This window comes from Chinchilla lanigera, unplaced genomic scaffold (assembly GCF_000276665.1).
Source record: "Chinchilla lanigera isolate Chin_1 unplaced genomic scaffold, ChiLan1.0 scaffold00001, whole genome shotgun sequence".
NCBI lineage: Eukaryota > Metazoa > Chordata > Mammalia > Rodentia > Chinchillidae > Chinchilla > Chinchilla lanigera.
Genome location: NW_004955402.1, coordinates 63,313,346 through 63,336,250, shown reverse-complemented (window position 1 = coordinate 63,336,250; position 22,905 = coordinate 63,313,346). Strand labels below are relative to the sequence as shown.

Below are 22,905 nucleotides of genomic sequence, written 5' to 3'. Positions count from 1 at the left end.
ACTCAGTTATTAAATCAAAAGTTCAGCGGCTTTTTAGAATGAAAGAAACACAACAGTTTCACTGTATCACTAGACCAACTCTGTATGCAGAAAACTCTGGAAGCATTAATAATCCTGGATGATGAAACTCCTCTCTTACATCCCTAAATGCTTACTTTATGCCTCCTCTTACTCATTTACCACCAATATCTGTGATGTTCCTCACTCCCAATGAAAACCAAATACAAACATACATACCACTTTCTTTCCAGAAGGTTCCCAGAGAGAAACATCTCCCCATGATGTGTTATAAAAGTACTTCTCTCCTGGATCAAAGCCTTTAAGGTCCTTTTAAAAACAGAGGGGAAAAATCAGTATACAAAGTCAAAAGATATTTCAAAATCTAATGAGACTGATGCGTAAGAAATCTACACGGACAAAGATAGGAAAGTAAAAACATTAGCAAGTTTTGACAGAGCATCAGCTAAAGTGTGAGAGCTGAGTAAAAGTTAAAATGATCCAACTTAAAATTATAGTTTCATAAGAAATAGATCAGACCTCAAACAAGGAATTATCCATATTTTTGTATATGTAAAATAAGCCCAAATATAGGTAAGGACTCTAAAAATTCATGTAGTTTTGTGAGTACACACACAGAAAAAGCAAAGTACCTCAAAGTAAAAGTAAAAGAAATTTTGAAGTCATATGTGGTAGCACACATCTATAATCCCAGTACTTGGGAGGCTGAGGCAGGATTGCCACAAGTTTGAGGCTAGCCTGGACTACATAGTGAGTTCAAGGCAACCCTGTCTCAAAAAAACTTTAAAAAGAAAAAAAAAATTATTCTAAACAGTCTTTTTAAAACAGTACCTTACCACTATTATTCAGTCCCTTTGTCTTAAAAACTGAAAGAAAAGTGTATTTTTACTTCACACTGAATCTTTCAACCAATATCTAGAACATGCTCACATGGAACAGTCATTTTTTTACTCAAAAAATTACCTCCTCCAGGAAGAAAATACAGAAAACACTGTGAAGGGGCTGGGCACAGTGGCACATGCTCATAATCCCAGCTATTTAGGAGGCTGAGGCAGAAGGATCACAAGTTTGAGGCCAGCTTTGGCTAGACCCTATCTCAAAATTAAAAATTCTTAAAGGACTAGCTGGGATACAGCTCAGTAGCAGAGAACATGTGTACTATGAATGAGGCCCAGGGTTCACTCCTTAGTACAGGAGTGAGGGAGGTAAGGAAGAGGGTAAGGGAAACCTTACCACTGCCTGTGAAAAGATGAGTTAAAAGAGGCTGTTTGGGAAACACCGTGTGAAGAAGCCTCCAAGGAACAGGGTAGAATGATGGAGAGAGGAAAGATGCACACCAACTAAGGAAAATGGAAAGGTATGGAAGGAAGGGGCAGGGATCCCCATCTACTTGCAGCTAACAGGGCACCAAATGACAAGGTGAAGAGGGGGGAGGAGGTGGAAAAACACAAAATACTCCTCACTGCTCTGGGAACCCAACCTCAGTAAGACAGATTCCAACTTCAGTTTCACAATTAAGACAAGCAGATAATTTAGGGAGAAAAAAAAAAATCACAAGCAAATACTGTTGTCCACTGGTGCTAAGTGTTATGAAAAGGTACTTCAGGAAGAGGAGATGCATGAAGTGTGGCGCTGGAACCCGCCTGAGTCGGGGTGGCAGACAAGGAGGAGAGGCGGGAAGAGGAAAAGAGCACAGGGCAGCCTGGCAGTACGGCAGAGGCCCTAGGGGGTACAGTGTAGACCAGAGCAGTGCCACAGAGCTCAGGTGAAAGTTTCAAAAAGTGAACATCAGTTCCTAAGAGAAGTTAGTGAAAGCCAAGTTGACATATCTCTCCAGAAGTAACACTTTAAAGTTCATGTGTCTTATGATACTTCTTTTTTTCTGAGTTCAGGAAAACAAACCTGCTTTGCCCACTGCATGTCCTTAAATGTGTGGAAAGCACAGAGTTCCAAAGCTTTTTATCTTTGTGACACACTTCATTCACATGAAACTGCAAACTATGTCAAGAAGTGGGGAAAAGACTTGCTTTTATGATACACACAATCCCATAAAGAAGCATCAGACTGCCCGTGGTCCAATATGAGGAGATGAGAAAGGTAGAAACAAGACAGATGTTCACCCTTGGGCCATAGATCATGATAAAAGTACCAAGAGACCTGCATGTTTTAACATTTGAGCATTAAAAAGACCAACTGGACCTAAAGGGACACATCAGTGGTAGTGTCTGCCTACCCAGTGCAAGGCTCTGAGATCCCACACTACCACTTTAAAAAAAAAGCTAATGGCTGAAGACAACCAAAACACATTAAATCATGGAAAATGCATAATAATACTCAAAAAAAGTCTGAAAGAAATTTATTGAATCTCTATTTGAAAAGGTTATTAACTACTTTCCTTGAAAAGTGATACCATGAAAGAACGGATAAAGAAGTTGAAGCAGAATTATATGACTGAGCCCACTGTGGACAACTTGGCAACTTGGCAACGTAGTGAGTTCCTGTCCAAAAAAATTTTTAAAAGAGGGGGCTAGGGATGTAGTACAGTGTAAAGGCCCTGGTTTCAATCCAAGGGAAGGGAAGGGGAAGGGAAGGGAGATAAAATTTCATGTCACTTTTCCAGGAAGACTATATTTTGCAGAGAGCAGCAGCAGTTCAATGAGAAATATCTGCTAACAGTGTATCAGTGATGGGGGCTGGGGATTTAGCTCAGCGGCACAGTGCCTGCCTGGCAAGTGCAAGGCCATGAGTTCGGTTCCCGGTACCGGAAAAAACAAAAACAAAAACAAACAATATATCAGTGATGAGACCAGATCTCAGTAACCTCTATTAATCTGAGTCAGGAGTTTGCAGACACTCAGCCACCTTATCTTTGACAAAGGGGCCAAACAAGTTCACTGGAAGAAAGACAGCCTCTTTAATAAATGGTGCTGGAAAAACTGGCTTTCCACATGCCAAAGACTAAAACTAAATCCATCTCTATCACCCTACACTAAACTAGTCAGAATGGATCAAAGATCTAAATATTAAAACAGAAATACTAAATCTACTGGAAGAGAAAGTAGGTAAAAATCTTGAAGACATGTATAGGCAGAGACTTCATGAACAAAACCCAACTACAACAGAAACACTTCAATGAATCAACAATTGAGATCTCATCTTATTAAAAACCTTTTGCACATCCAAAGATATCACCAAGAGTGAAAAGACAACCCACAGAGTGGGAAAAAATTTTAGCCAACTGTCTCCCAGACAAAGGAGTTATATCTAGAACATACAAGGAACTGAAAAAACTCAGGCCCCCCAAATTCAAAGACCCAATCCAAAAATGGGTATCTGAGATGAATACAAACTTCTCAGATGAAGAAATACAAGTGGCAAATAAATACATGGAAAAAATGTTGAGCATCATTAGTCATGCGAGAAATTAAAACAACACTGAGATTCCATCTCACCCCAGAAAGAATGTCTGTCATCAAGAAATGAACCAATAACAAATGCTGGAGGGGCTGTGACGAAAAAGGAACGCTTCTCCACTGTTGTTGCAAGTGCAGACTGATGTAACCACTGTGGAAATCAGTGTGGAGATTCCTCAAAAAACTAGGATTAGAGGTCCCATTCAACCCAGCTATTCCCATTCTGGGTATTTTCCCAGAAGAATTAAAAACATCATATCACAGTGATATATGTGCACCCATGTTTATAGCAGCACAATTTGTAATAGCTAATCTTGGAAACAATCCAAGTGCCCATCAACCGAGGAATGGATAAAAAAGAGTGGTATTGTTATAGAGTACTACTCAGCTATAAAGAAGGATAAACTTGAGACTTTTATAAGGTAAATGGATGCAACTGGAGACCATACTTATAAGTGAAATAAATCAGACTCACACGTGTAAACATCATAGTCTCCCTACTGTAAGAAGCTGAAGGAGCAAATAAGATCCTAAATGTACAACAGATATTGAGAAATGGGAAGAAACTGTTCAAAAGGAAAGAGAGGTGGGGCATGGTGGTGCATGCCTATAATCCCAGCACTCGGGAAGCTGAGGCAAGAGGACTGCTGTGAGTTTGAGAACAGCCTGGGCTAAAAAGTGAGCTCAAGGCCAGCCTGAACTGCACAGCGAGACCATCTCAAAAAAAAAAAGGAACAAAAACTGGGATGGGGAAGGAGAAAAGAAGAGAAAAGGAAAACTAAATAAATATTTATATGCATATACATACAAGATAGTTATACTACTAACTTCTATTAATTCACTGAAAAGAACAGTCTGTGCTTACATTGTTTGATCAAGTTTTCACACCTACATCTTGTAAGCTGAGCAACTATTTTAAAGATAACAATGAGCAACGTACACTGTTACTCTCCTATCTTGCTTTGAAATTTTGTATTATTGTTTTTATTGTTTTTTCTCTTTAAAATTAAAAAAAAGTTTGGGGAAAACTGCAGAAATCAGCAGATGGAGTAGATATGAGGTGAACGCCCAGCTACACTAGAAATATAACCAAAACAGTAGAAAGAAGACACAATCAATATGCTCTTGGGGAAAGAAGCTCCTTGGGTACATGCAACATGTATACCCACAAAAAAGGAGGCTCATCAATAGAATGCTGATCACCAAAATCTCTAAATGGTAGCCATGCGGCATTTTAAATATTACTTTCCAAGAAAATGATTACCTATATTTTACAACATCACAGTTTTAGTGCTCCTTTTATAATTAAAGGATACTTTCAATGTTTAAAAAAAAAAAAGAAAAAACTAGGCATGGTGGTACACATTTATATCCCAGCTACTCAGGAAAGTTCAGGCAAAATGATTACAAGTTCAGGGTCAGCCTGGGCAACTTAACTATACCTTGTCTCAAAATGTAAGAAACATGTAGCTCCCAGGATGTGCAAGACCCTAAAATATCCCCAATACTGAAAGGGAGGGTGGAGTAGGAGGTAGAGAAGGAAGGAATAAAAGAAGGAATCAGGTGAGCCAGAGAATGATATTACAAGTGCCTTGAACTGTGCCAAGGCTAGTAGGCTGCTACACAAAGTCACTTCAGAACAGGGAAAAGCTCTCATGAAGGAAAGAATGGGGGAGGAAAAAGGGGTGTAGGGGTGGGTGATAGGGGGCATGAGTACATTTTTTCCAAAAAGAAAATGTAGGGAAGTGGAGAAGCAGAACAATCCCACAAGATTTTCCAGATGTAATGAAAATTATAAACCCTCAAATTCAATGTGAAACTGAAGGGGAGGATGGGACAAGGAGGGTGTGATGGGGAAAATGACTGAGTATTTATGCACATGTACAAACCTGCCAAAATGCAACTCATTAATCTGTATAACTAACATGCACTAATTTAGAAAATGAGGGAGAATATCATCTTTCCTAAAGAATTCAAAATAAAGAAAAAAGTTATGAGAATTTAAATAGTAAATCAGAAGGCATTTTCAGAGTTCTCTGGAAAAATGAAGTATAAAGCATACTTGTTCTTTATTCTGATTCCAATAGCAAAAACATGAAAGAAGGAAAAGCAAACACAAATAATAGAAACCACACTTAAAAGAATGTTAAATAAATCTTAAAAAAACAATGCATATATAAGAATCCAATGCATATTAATTGCAGAGATAATGACTTTTATACTTTTTCCATTATTATCTTCTTACATAAGTAATGAATTTTTAAAGTTACAAGTTTATAAAAAAGATACTGCTATAGCAACAGAAATGAATACCGAAGACAGGAATTCAGAGCCTTAGAGAAATTATGAAATTACCACTTCCTTACAGAAAGCAGAAATTTGCTACTTCAAAAAAAAAAAAAAACAACACAGAAATCAACTACTTAAAAAGGGACCCTCAGCACACACCTATAATCCTGGCACTTGGGAGACTGAAGCAAGAGGACTGCCATGAGTTCAAAGCCAGCCTGGCCTACACAATGAGTTCAAATCAGTCTCAACTATATATGAGAGCTGTCTTTAAAAAACAAAAGGAAAATTTTTTAAAAAAAAAAGGGCATCCAGCAATACTTGCTGTCTGGCAAACCTGCTCAGGGTCTCCTGCAGACCCAAACATGGATGTTCTCATGCAGAATATAAGGAAACTTGTAGGAAAAGCCAGGAGAAGACAGCACAGTCTACCAGGCACTGCAACACTCCCTCCACCGTGGGCAAAGAGCCTACTCTTAACAACAACACATCCGAAAGCACACATCCAAGAGCAAGCTTCAAAAGCCTCACACAGATCCCAAGTACCTTAAATATATCCTGAAGCAAAGCCCGCACCACCAAACCTAGCTGTCATAAAACTCCACATCCAGTATCTATACAAAACAGCAGGAAAACATGACCAGAACTACAAACACAAGCATGAATGCAGTAAGAAAAACAGTAGATGTTAACGAATGCCCCAAACTGCAATTCTGTTAATGAAAAAGACATTACTTATAGTGAAACAATACTGCACAGGATTACAAGCAAGCTGGACGCTGCAGAAGAGAAAATTGGGAACCCTGACACAAGAAGAGAGGAGGACTATAGAAATTACAGTGGGAGAACTGTGGAACCAGTCTCAGAGGTGGTGGGGAAGTAGAGAAGCAGAACAATCCCACAAGATTTTCCAAATCCAATGAAAATTATAAACCCTCAAATTCAAGCTCAGCAGAACCAGCAAAAGGAACACAAAGCAAGGCATATCATAATTATAGTGCTGGAAATACAACACTAAAAACAATGAAAACCATACTGTTGGACAAGATGCCAGCCAAGGGACAATGAGGCAAAATCTTTAAAACACTAAAGGGAGTGGGGGAGAATTTTATACCCAGCAAAATTAACTTCCTAAACAGAAAATTTTTTCAGAGAAAAGCATACAAAAAGAACTGTTAAAAGAGACCAACATTACAAAATACATAAAAGGAAATTCTTCTGGCAGAATTTAAGATGGAAATATACAGCAAGTCAGATTTGGTCCACCTTTGGTCTAAATATTCAAAGTAAGAGGCCTAACTGGGTAAAAATGCAAGATCCAATGACATGTTGTCTACAAAAAACTCACTTAAATATTAAGTACAGAATATCACTTCATAATGAAAAAGGGGTCAGCTTGTACAAACAGTAATTCTAAATGTGTATGCTCTTCAAAAAGTTCCAAAGTTCACAAAGCAAAAACTGATAAACTTGAAAAGAGACTCTAACTGAAAATTATAGTTGAACACCTCAACGTTGGCCTCTCAATAACTGACAGAACAAGTACACAAAAGTCCGAAAGGATGGACAAGGCTTGAACACAATCAACCAACCTGAATCAACTGACATTTATAAACACCTCACCACAGGTAAGTACAGACTTTTCAAATACTCATGAAACATCTACCAAGCCAGATTTCATGCTGTGTCAAAAACTAATCTCAATAAATTTAAATGAACTAAAATGACTACCAGAAATGGTCTCTACCCGAAGAAAACTTAATTAATAACCTGTACGAAGGTACCTGGAAACCTACTGAATTTCTATAAACAACACATTTGTAAATATCCTGTGGGTCTCACAGAAACAGAGAAAACACTACTAAAATTCATCTGGAACCAGAAGAGACCTAGAATAACAAAGGCAATCCTGGGCAACAAAGACAAGTCAAGAGGCATTCACAATCCCTGACCTGAAATTATACTATAAAGCTATTGTGATAAAATCAGCATGGTACTAGAAAAAAAATAGACCTGAGGACCAGTGGAACAGACACAACTACAAACACATTCAGCCACCTTACCTTTGACAAAGGGGCCAAACAAGTTGAAGAACGACAGCCTCTTTAATAAACGGTGCTGGAAAAACTGGCTTTCCATTTTCCAAAAACTAAAACTAGACCCCTGTCTATCACCATGAAATAAACTAAAGTCAAAATGGATCAAAGATCTAAATATTAAAGCAGAAACACTAAATCTACTGGACGAGAAAGTAGACAGAAATCTTGAAGACATGTGTAGGCAGAGACTTCATGAACAAAACCAAACTGCATGGGAAACACTTCAAAGAATCAATAACTGCAATCTCATCCTATTAAAAAACTTTTGTACATCAAAAGAAATCATAAATACAGTGAAAAGACAACCCACAGAGTGGGAAAACATTTTAGCCAACTACAACTCAGACAAAGGACTTATATCTAGAACCTATAAAGAACTGAAAACTCTCCAACCCCCTAAATTCAAAGACCCAATCCAAGAATGGGCATCTGACATGAATATACATTTCTCGGATAAAGAAATGCAAATGGAAAATAAATACATGGAAATATGTTCAACATCATTAGTCATTCAAGAGATGTAAATTAAAACAACACTGAGATTTCATCTCACCCCCGTAAGAATGGCTATCATCAAGAAATCAACCAGTAACAAATGTTGGATGGGCTATGGGGAAAAAGGAACTCTTCTCCACTGTTTGTGGGAGTACAGACTGATGCAGCTATTTTGGAAATCAGTCTGGAGATTCCTCAAAAAATTAGGATTAGAGGTCCCATTTAACCCAGCCATTCCCCTTCTGGGTATTTTCCCAGGGAATTAAAAACATCATACCACAGTGATATATGTGTACCCATGGTTACAGCAGCTAATTTGTCATAGCAAAATCTTGGAAACAACCCAAATACCCATCAATTGAGGAGTGCATAAGAAAAATGTGGTATTTTTATACAATGGAGTATTACTCAGCTATAAAGATAAACTCGAGGCTTCTATAGGTAAATGGATGCAACTAGAGACCATACTCATAAGTGCAATAAATCAGACCCACATTTGTAAACACCTAGTGTAAGAACCTGGAAGAGTAAATAAAATCTGAAAGGTACAATAGATATTATGAAAGGGAAAGAAACTGCTCAATAGGAAAGAACAACTAGAATACTGAAAAGGAGAAAAGAAACAAAGAAGGGAAAATATATATATACATACAAGATAGCTAAGATAATTGTACACTAATTTCTATTGGTTTACTGAAAGGAACAGTTATTATTTATTTGATCAATCTTGTATACCTGTATCTGATAATCTGAGCTACTACTTTGAAGAAAATAATAATACAACAACCACTGTTGCTTTCCTATCATCTTGTTTTGAAATTCTGTATCATTTTTATTGTTTTTGTTATTTTTTGTGCTTTTCTCTTTAAAAAATTAAAATTAAAAAATAACCTGTGGGTCGATGAAGGAATCACAAAAAAAACTACACCACTTATACATACAGTCTCTAAAGAGGGAACGGGAGCACAATCAGCTGGTATCCAATTTTTAAAAGCTTCCCAAACAATTTAGAGTGGCATACAACCCAGAATTTGTGAACACTGGCTTAAGTATCTCATTCAAACCTATGACAGATTCTGGTCGCAAAATTCATTCCATGATTCTAGTTGCAACTGTACAATCATGGAACAAATTCTGTGAGCAGAACTGTGGAAAGAATCAAGTTCGTGAACTTAGGTACCACTGTATTCAAAAGGATAACAGAGGAGATTGAAAACAGATTAAAAGTCAGGGATTGTTATTTCCCATCATCTTGTTTTGAAATTGCGTATCATTTTTATGGTTGTTGTGCTACTTTGTTTTTGTCTTTGTTATTGTTATTTTGGGTTTTTTTTCTCTTTAAAATAAATAAATTTTATAAAAAGCCAGGGGTGGTGGTATATAAGCCTGAGATCCCAGCATGGAGGAGGCTGAGAGAAGAGAAACACTGAGTTCAAGGCCAGCCTGAACTACACAGACCTTCTCTCAAAAGACAAAAAGCAAACAAAACAGACTAATAAGGTGCTTGTCAAGCTCAAAGAAGATATAATTGAACAGATAATGGGTATAATAAACAATGAGTTTATGGAAGACAGCTGAGCTAAACAAAACAATGCAAAACATGGAAAGCTTCCAAACAGAAACCAGAAGATTAAAAATTTTATTGAAAGTATGGGCAACTGAAGCAACAAATGTGAGCGCAGTATCAGAACTAAAAGACAAGATTGCTGACAGACCAATTAAAAGATACCTTACACATAGCAAAAGAATGTGAAAAATGGATTTAATGGCTACTAGATAATGCAGAAAAAACTTTAGAGTAACTACAATTACTGAAAAATCAGAAGATAACACAGGATGTGAGGGAGATCTGGCTACGACATCTGCCACCCCACTGATTGCCAGGATGGATTTGGCTGACCTCGCTGGCTAGGCAGATGTCCCACTCCTCCCTCAATGCTCCAAGTTCTTCCCTCCTGAAGCTGCGCTCTCAGTCAAGAGGACAACCACCCCTGACAGAGAAGGACCATTCCTCAGTCAAGAGTGTACAAGTACCTGCACTCCCCTGATAGAATCTCCAAACAAGCTCTCAGAAAACACACAAATTGCATAAAAACCCCATTTACAGAAATAATGGCAAAAAATGTTCCAAATATAGGGAAAAAAAATTAAACATACAGATAAGTGAGGCACACAAAACCCCAAGTAGCCATGATAAAAGAGAAACTCTACAACACATCATAGTCAAAATCACAGAAGTCCAACACAGGAACAGAATCATAAAAGCTGTGAGAAAAAAGCAACAAATCACTTATAAAAGTAAACCCATTATAATTACCACAGACTTCTCAACACCAACCTTTTTAAAAGCCAGGAGAACTTAAGAGTGAAGTGTTTCCAACCCTGAAAAGAAAATAACTTTCAACCCAGATTTATATAATCTGCACAATTACCTTTTAAAATTTACAGAGAAATAAGGTATTTCCATGACAAAGAGCATCTCAAGAAATTCATAACCACCAAACCAGCATTACAAAATATTCTCTAAGAAATCCTAGAAAGAGACAATGAAGCCAATGATACCAAAAAATCTAATATAATAAATATACCAGGTAAGGAGAACAGCTGACCATGTACACACGCTTGGGAGGGTGGGGGATGTCAGCAACAGGAAAAATAAAGCAATGACATGAATAGTCAATACAATAGGTATTGAATCTTACTATGATTGGTATCAGTTCCCCATCAAACGGCACAGGTTGGCAGAATGGGCTAAGAAAGAAAAGCCAATGATATATACTATATACAAGAAACCCATTTAATCCAAAAAGAAATTCAAGCAGGGGGAAAGAATGGAAAACAATACTCCATTGCAACAGGAACCCAGAAAAAAGCAGGGGTAGCTATCCTAATTTCAGACAAAGTAGACTTCAAGCCAAAACTAATTGGAAGAGGCAAATAACATTACTACATATTGGTTAAGGGAATAATCCAAAAGAAAGACATAACAACTATAAACACCAGTGCGCTCAACTTCATAAAACCAAAAGTAACAGACAGGAAGGATGAGATAATAAACACCAACATAATTGTAATGGGGACCTCAATATCCTACTGTCACAAATAGATCAACTACAGAAAAAGAGAAGGAAATACTAGAGTTGAACCAAATCTTGGAATAAACGGACTTAACAGATACCTACAGAATGTTCCACCCAACAACAGAAAACATATTAATTTGTTAAAACAATCAGCTGGTAGATCTAATAGGTCAAACTCTTGAAGACATATCCAATGAATGGATAAAGAAAATGTGGTACTCATACACAATAATGGAGTATTACTCTGCCATAAAGAATAAATTTGAGCTATCTGTAGGACAATGGATAGACCTTGAGACCATAATGTCAAGTGAAACACAAGCTTAAGTATTGCATGGTTTCTTTTATGAGAAACCTAAAATACAGATAAAGAGCAAAAAAAAGGAAGCTAGCAAATAGGGACATATATCTTTTGCAAATCAAAATAGGACCAAGAGACAAAGGCAGTGAAGAGAGAATGGGTTAAAAAAGAATTCAAATGTGTTACACACATGCATGAACTCCTTATAAGTAATATACATGCATATTATGTATTACAAACATGTACTACTAAAACATAAAAATTGAAAAAAGATGGTATATCATTAGTGATAAACATTTTTAAAGTGTGTTTTCCTCTTAGGATTCTTCTGGAGTTGAGGCAGGGGAGCATTTGCTTCTTTGGTTTTTATCCCAAAGCTTGAGTTTTGACATAGTCTTTTGTTGTATTTTCTCATTATTTAATAAGCTGAAATATTTTTCAGGGATATATAACGAAATGCTTCTTTTACATTTTAAAAATTTACCCCCCAAAACTCTGTCATTAAATAGATCTTTTTTACTCAGAAAAAGATAAACCAAACTTAAAAACAAAAAGGGCTTGAATACACATTTTTTTAAAGATACATGAATGGTCAGAAAGCACATGAAAAGATGCTATGTATCATTTGTCTTTAGAAAACACAATTCAAAATCACAATCAGAAACTGCTTCACACCTATTAGGCTGACAACAAGAAAGGGAAAGAGAAGAGGGAAAAGAAGAAAATTGAAAAAAAAGAAAAGAAGAAGGGAAGAAGAAAAGGAAGACTGGAAATAAACAACAAGGGCTGGCTATAATATGGATAAACTGGAACTCTTGCCAGTTGCTTTTAGGAATGTAAAATGGTACACCTTCACAGAGAAAAATATAACAGCTCCTAAACAAAGCTAAACAGAATTATTGTCTGAGCCAACATTCCACTCCTAAGTATGTACCCAAAATAACTGAAAACAGACTTAAAACAGATACTTCAACACAAAAGTTCACAGTCAAAAGGTAAAATTAATCCAAATGCCCAACAACAGTTGAAATGGTATCAAACTGTGATATAATCAGACAATGGAATATTACTGAGCCATAACAAAGGGCATTTTGATCTTATACATGCTATGTGATATAAGCCAGGCAAAAAAGGACCAATAGTGTATGATTACCCTTTTATGGAGCATCACTGGCAGGCACATCTGAGACAAGCAGTGTAGAAGTTGCCCAGAACTAGGGAAGCGGGATGAGAACTCATTCTTTAATGGTTATAGTTTCTATTTAAGATAATAAAAAATTTGGGAAATACAAATGATGATGGTTGTAAAATACTGTGACTATAATGAATACTACTAGGGGCTGGAGATACAGCTCAGCAGCGTAAGTGTTTACCTGGCAAGCCTGAGGTCATGAGTTTGATTCCTGGTATCAAAACAAAACAAAAAATTGCAATGAATACTACTAAATTTTACACAGAAAAATGGCTCAAATGAAAGCCAAGCACAGTGATGCATATCTATTGCCCCAGATATTCAGGATGCTGAAGCAGAAGGAATACTTGAGCTTAGGAGGTCAGCCTTGACAACATAGCAAGAGCTCATCTCCAAAGACAGAGAGCGAGAAAGGAAGAACAGAAGGTAGGAGGTTGGTTGGTAGGGGTTAAAATGGAAAATTTTGTTATATATTTGGCTTCAATGGCAGGGAACCAATATACTCCTGTGTTCTCAGTCTTTTGAGTCTACATTCTCTACAAGTATCACTTAATCACACTATTCTTGATGGACTTGTGTCCACCTTCAACCCACTCAGCAAATATCCCATTTTCCATCTTGGCTCCAAATAATTATCCTGCTTTCTTTCCACATGCATTATCTCCAAAAAGTTTTCTTATTTTAGGACTGTTCTTTAACAACAGACTCTACCCAAACACTTCCACTTTCAGGATACCTCCTATTCTCATACTTCCCAAGTGAAGTTTTGGTCATGCTTTGTTATTTAAAATGTTTCCCTACTTGAATTTAATTTGTACTCATTCATAGCAAACATATCTGTAAAAAATCCAGTTGTCAGACTCTACTCTGCCTGCTAGTAGAACAGTGGAGAATGCAAGACAGTGAGGTTTGGTTCCCCCACCACATTCAAATGGAGGAAACAGGTAACATCATAACATGTAACATCAGGTAGTATAAATGCTCCAAAAAAAAACAAAGGAAGGTATGAGAGCAGAGAGTACAAGGGAAAAGGCAGCATGTTACAATGAAGATCTCCCCCAGAAGAGAATATCTGACCAGAGATCTGTATGGGGCTCTTCAAAAATTAATAGTATTTATCCACCTGAGAGAAAAGATAACTCTGGCCATTGATGGGAATTCTATCAGTCTTTCAATATCTGTCTTTTGGTATGCAAAACTCTGGTTTAAAGTCTAAAATTTGAAGATTAAGAAACTGAGCTCTTCCTAAATATTCTGAACCAAATTTTTTACAAATTTTAAAAATTCAAAGCAAATACTGCCTCTATTTCTACAGGGACAAATGAAATATGCACAGACTTATCAATGGCTATAGAGACAGACAGCAATGCTTATTTAACATTTTTAAACTACTTGCCAACAATATATTCTCAATGTTATACGGATAGAATTATAAGAAAAAAATCAAGTATATGACTGTGACCTTCACTTTCAAACTTTTGTAAGACTTACATAAGTAAGTTTATAAATCAATAGAAAAAAGAAGAAAATCTATCTTATCACATGTGCATGGCCATTTATTATCACTCAAACTGTATTAAGACATTAAATTGCAGTTTTCTTTTGCTATAACAATAAATTCCACACACTGCCCTCAAAACCAAATACATATTTTTTATCACTAATGACCATAAAAATTGTTACCTAAAAATGGCTTTAAAAACTAGCTCATTCTTAGAAAGGCTGAAGATGCCTTCACACTGCCATCTGGGGTATTAGCAATTCCAACTTCGAGGAATCTTACCCATTTTTTAAACACTCCTCAAATCTCACTCCACAAACTAACATTTTCTTAATCTGTTATTTATATCCTCTTACCTTCAGTAACTCCTGGCAGCTGTCAAGTCCAATATTCATAAGAATGTTTTTCACCTTTTTCCGCACCTTTCGGATGTTGTCAAGGTTTTCCACAGGAATTTGAAACATTTTTGAAATTTTCCTTAAAAGGAAAAAAAAAGCCTTAACATATAAACATGTGTATATATAAAAAATGTATTTTTTAAATAAGGTTGGTAAAACACTAGGAGTAGAGTGTAACTTCCAACGGAGTGCCAGGAAAGAATAATCACATGCAAAAGAATAAGGCTAGACTCCTTCTTTATACCATATACCCAGCTCAAAGTGGCGCATATAAGAGCAAAATTATAAAACTCTAACAAGCCAGGCATGGTGGCGCATGCCTGTAATTCCAGCACTTGGGAGGCTGAGGCAGGAGGATCACTGCAAGTTTGAGGCCAGCCTGGGCTACAAAGTGAGCTCAAGGCCAGCCTGAATTGCATAGTGAGACCCTGTCTCAAAAAAAGGAAAAAAAAAAAAAAAAAAAAAAAAAAAAAAAAAAAAAAAAAAAAAAAAAAAACCTCTAACAAGAAAATTTAGGCATAAATCTTCATGGCTTTAGATTCAGCAGTAGATTCTTACATATAACACCAAAAAGCACCAGCAACAAAAGAAAAACAATACACTATTGGACTTTTATCAAAATTCAAAATGTTAATGCTTCCAAGGTCACCACTAGCAAAACAGCCACAAAATAGGAGAAAGTATTTTCAAATCATATTCCTGATAAATAACTCTTATTTGGAATATATAAGGAAATCTTAAGAAATTTTTAAAATAACCCAATTTTAAAATGGGTAAAGGATCTGAAAACTTTTCCCAAGTGGATACACAAATGGCCATTAAGCACATGAATGATGCTCATCATCAGTAATTAGCCACTGAGGAAATGTAACTTAAAACCACAGCGAGATAGTGCTTCAGATCTACTAGGATGTCTGTAATTTTTTTAAAAGGGAGTTATGATATGTATTCACAAAAATATGGAGAAAGAGGAATTCATATATTGCTAGTAGTAAGGTAAATAATGCAGCCAAGCTGGAAAATAATCTATCAGTCCCTCAAAAGATCAAGCTTATAGGTAACATTTTAACTAGCAATTCTAGGGGCTAGGGATTTAGCTCAGTGGCACAGCGCCTGCCTGGCAAGCGTGAGGTTGTGAGTTCAATTCCCAGTACCGGAAAAAAAAACATAAATAAATAAATAAATAAATAACAATTCTACCCAAAATAAATGAAAAGCATGTATCTACACAAAAACTTGAGTAAGGATGTTTAGGGCAGCTTTATTCACAACATCCAAAAAAGTACACAAATAAATGCCCATCAAATGATGATCAGACAAATAAAATCTAGTATTATCCATATTTTGAGCCATAAAAAGAAATGAGGCAATGATATGTGCTACTATGTGGATGAACCTTGAAAACATTCTGTTCAAAGAGGCTAGATACAAAAAAACACATGTTGTATGATTCCATGCACATAAAGTGTACAGAACAGATATACGTATAGACTAATGGTTGCCTGGCACCAGAGAGAACGGGGAGTTAATGGCTAAGAGAAAATGGTTTCTTTCTCAAACAATGCCAATGTTCAAAAATCAACTCTGGTAACATATGCACAAGTATGTGATTATGCTAACAGCCATTAAACTGTATGCTATCAAAGAGTGAATCTTATGTTATATAAATTATATCTCGAGAAAGGTATTTTTAATATATCTAAAAAGGAATATTTTAAAGTAAACATGTGGCCCTTGACCAGATTAGGAGACACTGACATGACAGAACATAAAAATACAGAGTATAAAAATCAGGGGCTGGGGATTTAACTCAGAGGCACAGCACCTGCATGGCAAGCGCAAGGTCATGAGTTCGACTCCCGGTATCGGGAGAAAAAAATAAATAAATAAAACAAAACACAGCATAAAAATCACTGGAGGTGGTGGCACATACTTCTAATACCAGCATTCTGGAAAGCTGAGGCAGGAAGGCAGCAAGCTAGAGCCCAACCTGGGCAACTTAAGGACTTGGGGACTCAGCAAGACCCTGTTGCAAAATAAAATATTTTTAAAAGACCATGGAAATGAGGGCATAATAGCTCAGTGTGAAGGCCCTGGGTTCAATTCCTACTACCACCACCACCACAAAAAAAAAAAAAAAAAGCATTGTAAGAAGTATGTGCAAACTGGGTGTGGAGACACACGCCTTGTAATCCCAGCACTCAGGAGGCTGAGGAAGGAGGATTGCCACAAGTTCGAGGTCAGCCCTGGGCTACATTACGAGTTCAAGGCCTGCCTGAACTACATAGTGAGACCCTGTCTCAAAACAAACAAGCAAACAGAAGTCTATACACAGTCATGTCCAAGAGACAGCCTGGAAGCAGTTACACATCCCAGTAGCAGTTGGCACACATAGGGCCCAGGGCCCCCATCTCAGTGTCTAAATACTACTTTCTATTAAAAAGAACTTGGGTTGAGCTGGGCACGATGGCATACACGTGTAATCCCAGCACTCAGGAGGCTGAGGCAGGAGGACTGCCATGAGTTCAAGGCCAGCCTGAACTAAATAGCAGCCTGAACTATACTGTCTCAACAAATAAATAAATAAATAAATAAATACTTTTTAAAAAAAACTTGGGCTGGAACATGATAAAGGCAAGACAGGCTTTATTATGGCCAGAAAGTGAGACAGTGGCTAAGAGAATGATGAGACATGTCAAAAATATAAAAGAAATCAGTTGAAGGCTCCCTCAGGCCAAAACAAGAACAGTCTAGGAACCTTTGAAGTAAGGCCAGTAATCTGTGGCACACTGAGTTTCCCAAAGACACACGTAAGTGTCCCCTATTGCTCATGCTCTTCTTACAACAGCAGCCTGATATTTCGCCCCAAAAGAACATCTAAATCCCCTCCTCCTCAATGCTGAAGAGATTATGGTGGCTGCCTAACTAATAAAGTGTGAAGGGAGAAATACCACACATTTCAGAAAGACAGGCTTGGAATCCAAACACTAAATTTCTAAGAAAGCACAGGGACAAAATAGACCACTCAAGGGTTCCACATCACCCTCAGCACAGAATACAGATGTCCTGAGAGGTTTCTAGCCCCAGCTCCAAGTCACTGCTGCCTCCCAGTCTCTCAACAATGCAGAAAGATAAACCATCTCCCAGTGTCCTGTTTGAATTCCTGACACACAGAACTAATGAACCTCTTGAATAAAATATTCTAGTCTAAATTTGAAGGTGGTTTGTATTCAGCAATATTTAAGTGAAGCACAGCCCACTAAAATACAAGCTCAAATCCACAATGATATAAATTGAAAGTGTGATGAAGAAAAGGATAAACTTAATAACTAAGGGAAAAGAGCAGGCATGGCAGACAAGCTCGAATTAAGAGACACTGTAAAAAGTAGCAAGCCTATAATATTCAGAAATTGAAGATCATATAGGGTAGATAGCTCATAAAAGCTAAATCTCAGAAACATGGACACAATCCAAATGTTCATCAAATGGATAAACAAATGTGGTAGATCCACACAGTGAAATATTACTTGGCAATAGAAAGTAACAAGGTGGTGATGCATGCACCTAATCTCAGAACATTATGCTAAGTCAAAGAATCTAGTGCAATGGTTCCCATAGTTCCAGTTATATAAAATGTTGAGAAAGAGAATCTACATATATAAAGGACAAATTAATTAGTGGCTGGCAAGTAAGAACGGACAAGTAAATAGACAAGCTTTTGGGGGGTAAAGATATTCTTAGAATATAGTGACTATTGCAGAACTCTGTAAATTTACTTCAAAAAAAAAAATCAATGAATTCTACGCTTTTAAAAATATATCACAGGGCTAAGGATGTAGCTCAAATGGTGAAGTGCTTGCCACACATGCACGAGCTGCTGAGTTCAAGCCCTAGCACCACAGAAAACAAACAAGAAAACATATACACACCCTTTAGAGGGAGAACTAAGGAGTTGCCCAGACTGAAGGAGAATAAAGATAATTAAACAACAGAATTTAATTAAACATTTTTAAACAATATAGTATAACAACAACAAAAATGGTAACACAGCATGCAATTCTAAACTAAATCATTTTCCTACAAATGACATTAGAAAGACTGACAGCTAGGTAGGTGGTGAATGCCTATTGCAAGTATAAGCCCAGGCTGGGCAATTTAGCAATTCACCAAGACCCTGTCTCAAAATAAAAAAGGGCTAGGGTTGAAACTCCAGTGCAAAGGCCCTAGGTGCAATCCCCAATACAGTAAGAAGGCAGAGAGAGAAATGGAGAGCTGGGGCAAAAAAGAAAGGCAGGGGAAAGAAGAGAAAAGGAAATAAAGTGAGAGAAAGATGAGACAGACAGGCAAAATTTCAAAGGGGTCTAAGATTAGCTGGCACACTGATTTCCTGATTCTGATGGCTTTGTTTCAGATGTATAGGAGAATGTTCTAGTCTGTAAAAAACAACATTTTGAGTAAGTGAGGCCTTGTTTGGCAACTTACTCTCCAATCATTCAGGGATAAAAAAGTTCTTTGTACTGCATTTTTAACTTTTCCTAAGAACTGCAACTATTCAAAAAATGTTCTTTTAACTTGTATAAACTATAAAAACTAAAAAACTCTGCTACACCAGATGTTGTGGCATATGCCTGTAATCCTAACACTTGGGAGGCTGAGGCCAAAGAATCACCAAAACTTTGAGGTCACCCTGGGCTACATAGTGAGTTCAAGACTCACTATGAACTACATTAGACCTTCTCACAAAAATAAATTGAATAGGGGCTGGGGATTTAGCTCAGCGGCGCGCAGCGCCTGCCTGGCAAGCGCAAGGTCGTGAGTTTGATTCCAGGTACTGGAAATAAAATAATAACAAAAAATAATTAATTAATAAATAAATTTATTTATGTATTTACTTTAATAATTAAAATAATAACCTATAAAACAGTAAGCGCCACATTTTTATTATCAAAACAACTTATCTGACTGATAACCAAAAGCAGTAAATAAAAAACTCACAACTTCTAAACATCCACGGGACAATCGGACAGAATCTTCCAAACCTTAGACAGCAATTTCGGGTCATGAATTCTCCTCCTATCACTTAAAATTCCTACCCAAGAAGAGGCTGTGGTCATGTGTCCCACCAGCACCAGCACCAGCACCAGTTCATACCCTCTTCACTCTGTTGCAAGTACCTATTTAGCTACTTCCCCTACTGGACTACACTCCCTTAGGGTAGGAATCATATTACAGTACACAGTAAATGTTCACTAAATGAATGAGATACAAAATAAAACAGGGTCAGGACCACAGATGTGTAAAATATACAATGGAAGCTCAAAAGAGGGAAAGGCTGTATGTAGGCGTGGAGCCCACACCACCATGCAAACAGATGGGAGTTCCAGGCAAACAGATCATAAGAGGTAAAGCAGGGAATCTCTGAACATATTTAGCAAACGTCAAGTAAAACCAAAAAGGTAGACTGGAATTAAATAGGAGAGAGGAGAGGGAGAGAGGGTTAACACAGGAGTGATGCATTTTTGAGTAAGAACAACAATTTTAAGTCAATCTAGAGTAGGTTTTCTTTTCAGACAAGTTAACCTAGTTGGAAAGTGTATCACAGAGCTTTCAGGATCATTTGCATTATATAGGTGGAAATGAAAAAGTCAAAGGAAATGAAGTAAAACCTAATAAATTCAAAAACAATATGCACTGAACTGGGTTCCACCCGTTCCAAGGTTAATATTCTAACAGAAGAGCCTCATGATCATGAACCTCACAATCTGTTTCAAAAAACCTTGCATGAGATCACTTTAGAGCTCAGACTGGCCAGAACAAGGTACAAGAAAAGTTTGGTCAGATATCTACTCGCTCTACCATTCTTGCTTCTACTTCCTCCTTGCTGCACTTTGAGAACCAAGAGTGTTTAGGGACTTATTCTCAGACACAAGTGTTACTGAAATGAGGTATCAACAATCCGGCGGGCTGGGGATTTAGCTCAGCGGCAAAGCACCTGCCTGGCAAGCGCAAGGTTGTGAGTTCGGTTCCCGGTACCGGAGAAAAACCAAAAAAAAAAAAAAAAAAAAAAACAATCTGGCAAGTTTCAAACAGATTCTATACTTAACTTGTTCACAGCTTGGAACGAGGGCTAAGGAACTACCTGTTCATCTTCACTCGTCCTTGAATTTGACTCCCAAATGTAATATCCCCACTCCTTTATCATTGTTATTCCACCAAAAATAAGCATGGAAATTCCTTTTCATTAAAAAAGAGGGGGAGTATCCCCTTTTCAGCAGTTCAGTAACTGCTTTAGGAAAACAGTAAGACAAAACACAGGTAATGACAGAAGATTCACAATCTCCAAGCAATCCTTTCAAGACAGACACATGCACCCTTACTCTCGCTAATCTCTTTGTTTTAAGCCTTTCCTAAAATACAAGATTCCTTACAAAATGCCCAATGGACTGACTAGAAAAGATAGGGTGTACTGTTTTTCACTGTACATGTGTTCAGTGAGACCTATATTTCACCACTTTCTAAGACACAATTTAAGTTTTAAAATAATTCTGGCGAGAGAACAGCACAACAGCCCTCAGCACAGGTTCTGGAGCTACCTCAGCAAACCGTTCCGTAACTTCTTAGCTCTGTAATCTCAGACAAATAACTTAATCTGGATTTCAGCTCCCTCATCTGTAAAATCAAGAGTGCAACCTACTGCATGGGCAGCTGTGAGAATTAAGGAGTTAATACAAGTTAGCACTTCATATAAGTACTATAAGTTGTTATCTACTACCAAAAAACTAAATGCAGTGTCCTAATTATTAGCATACAGGGATTCCCTTTAAAACAACTTTAAGAATACAGAATATCTGTGCCATACATGAAAGCAAGTTTCGGAAGGTCCGGGTTCACATCACTAGATCTCTTCCTAGTCATATCACCTTCATCCACTTGCATTCTCCTACGGATCACACTGTCCTAATAGGTCTGTAACACTGTGTGTAGGGCGAAGTACAATGCTAGAGATTTACCTCCTCAAAGTGTCAGCAATCATACTTCAAGTTTTATTCAAATTTAAAAGGTATCCTAAAACTTCTTGGATCTCTTCAGCTACAATTCTTGCCAAAACTCTGCCATCATACCCCATAACCAAGGATTATCAGATGTCTTCATCCAGCCCTCACCTTCTTCCCATCTCTCAACTCGAATGACCTTATTTCCTCCTTAACCCTTCCAGCCCATTCTTTCTAGACAAAGATTTGCTAAGTCTATGTTTAAAGACCACTGGCTCACTGTTGTGTTCAGAGATACCACCTTTACCCAAATTAATAAAAAAACTAGTAATGCTGCCAGCTCTCCACTAAAATGTCATACTTGACCTGACCTCTGACTCAAACTATGTGCTTCTCACAACTATTTCTTTATATACTGTCCTCCTTTACGAGACTCCAAGCCGCCTTTGATGAACCGCTGTCGCCCTTCCAACAACTTTCACATCACTACCAACCTGCGCTGTGCTCGGCGAGCGTGCTTCCCGGCCTCCCATACAGCTGAGTTTCCTCACCAACTGCACGAGCAGAAGCCGCCCATTCTATTACACAGAATGACTTTTAACAGCACTCGGTGAGTCTTCCACCCTGATTCAAAGAAGACACTTAAAATATTTCGTTATGTTTTGCTCTAAAACCATCCAATACTCAGCTCCACTCTTTGCTCTCCCTAGACCAAATGTTTGTGGAAATTTCCTAAGAGGCATATATTGTAAGGCAGTCAACAATGGCGGGTGCAAACTTCAATCTGAAAATCAGGCTGTTCATCAACCTTCGACTTTCACGTTAACATCCAGGGTGAAGGGACAGAAACTTGCCCCCAGCTTTCTTCAAACAGCGCTTTCCTTCAAGAAAACAGGGTGCCTCGGGTACGGCAGGCGATCCTGCCCGCATCCCCTCCGGCGCCCGCAGCCCCTCACCCTGGGGCCCACAGGACCGCCCGCCGAGAGGCGCCTGCTTCGGGGTGGCCCGGACCCCGCGAGGGCAGCCCGCCCGCTGCGCCGTCGCGCCCGTCTCTCGCGCCCGCCCGCGCGGGCTCCCCAACCACCGCGTCTCCCTCTGGCTTCCCTCCCCCGTCCTCCAGGCGGCCG

At 37.9% G+C, this 22,905-nt stretch overlaps 1 protein-coding gene across 2 annotated transcripts in view; it reads right to left on the bottom strand.

The window, feature by feature from the left end:
• Adnp2 (ADNP homeobox 2) overlaps positions 1-22,905 on the bottom strand; it is a 33,720-nt gene that overhangs the window by 10,057 nt on the left and 758 nt on the right. Inside the window, exons 1-3 of one of the 2 annotated variants that reach the window (XM_005373126.2) lie at positions 22,273-22,771; positions 14,745-14,865; positions 238-327 (exon numbers count right to left, since the gene is read on the bottom strand). In XM_005373126.2, coding sequence (XP_005373183.1) covers positions 238-327; positions 14,745-14,852 — 198 coding nt within the window. In that variant the 5' untranslated portion in view covers positions 14,853-14,865; positions 22,273-22,771. Of the gene's footprint in view, positions 1-237; positions 328-14,744; positions 14,866-22,272; positions 22,772-22,905 lie in introns of those variants that run through there. The other variant, XM_005373127.2, reaches the window with a different exon arrangement.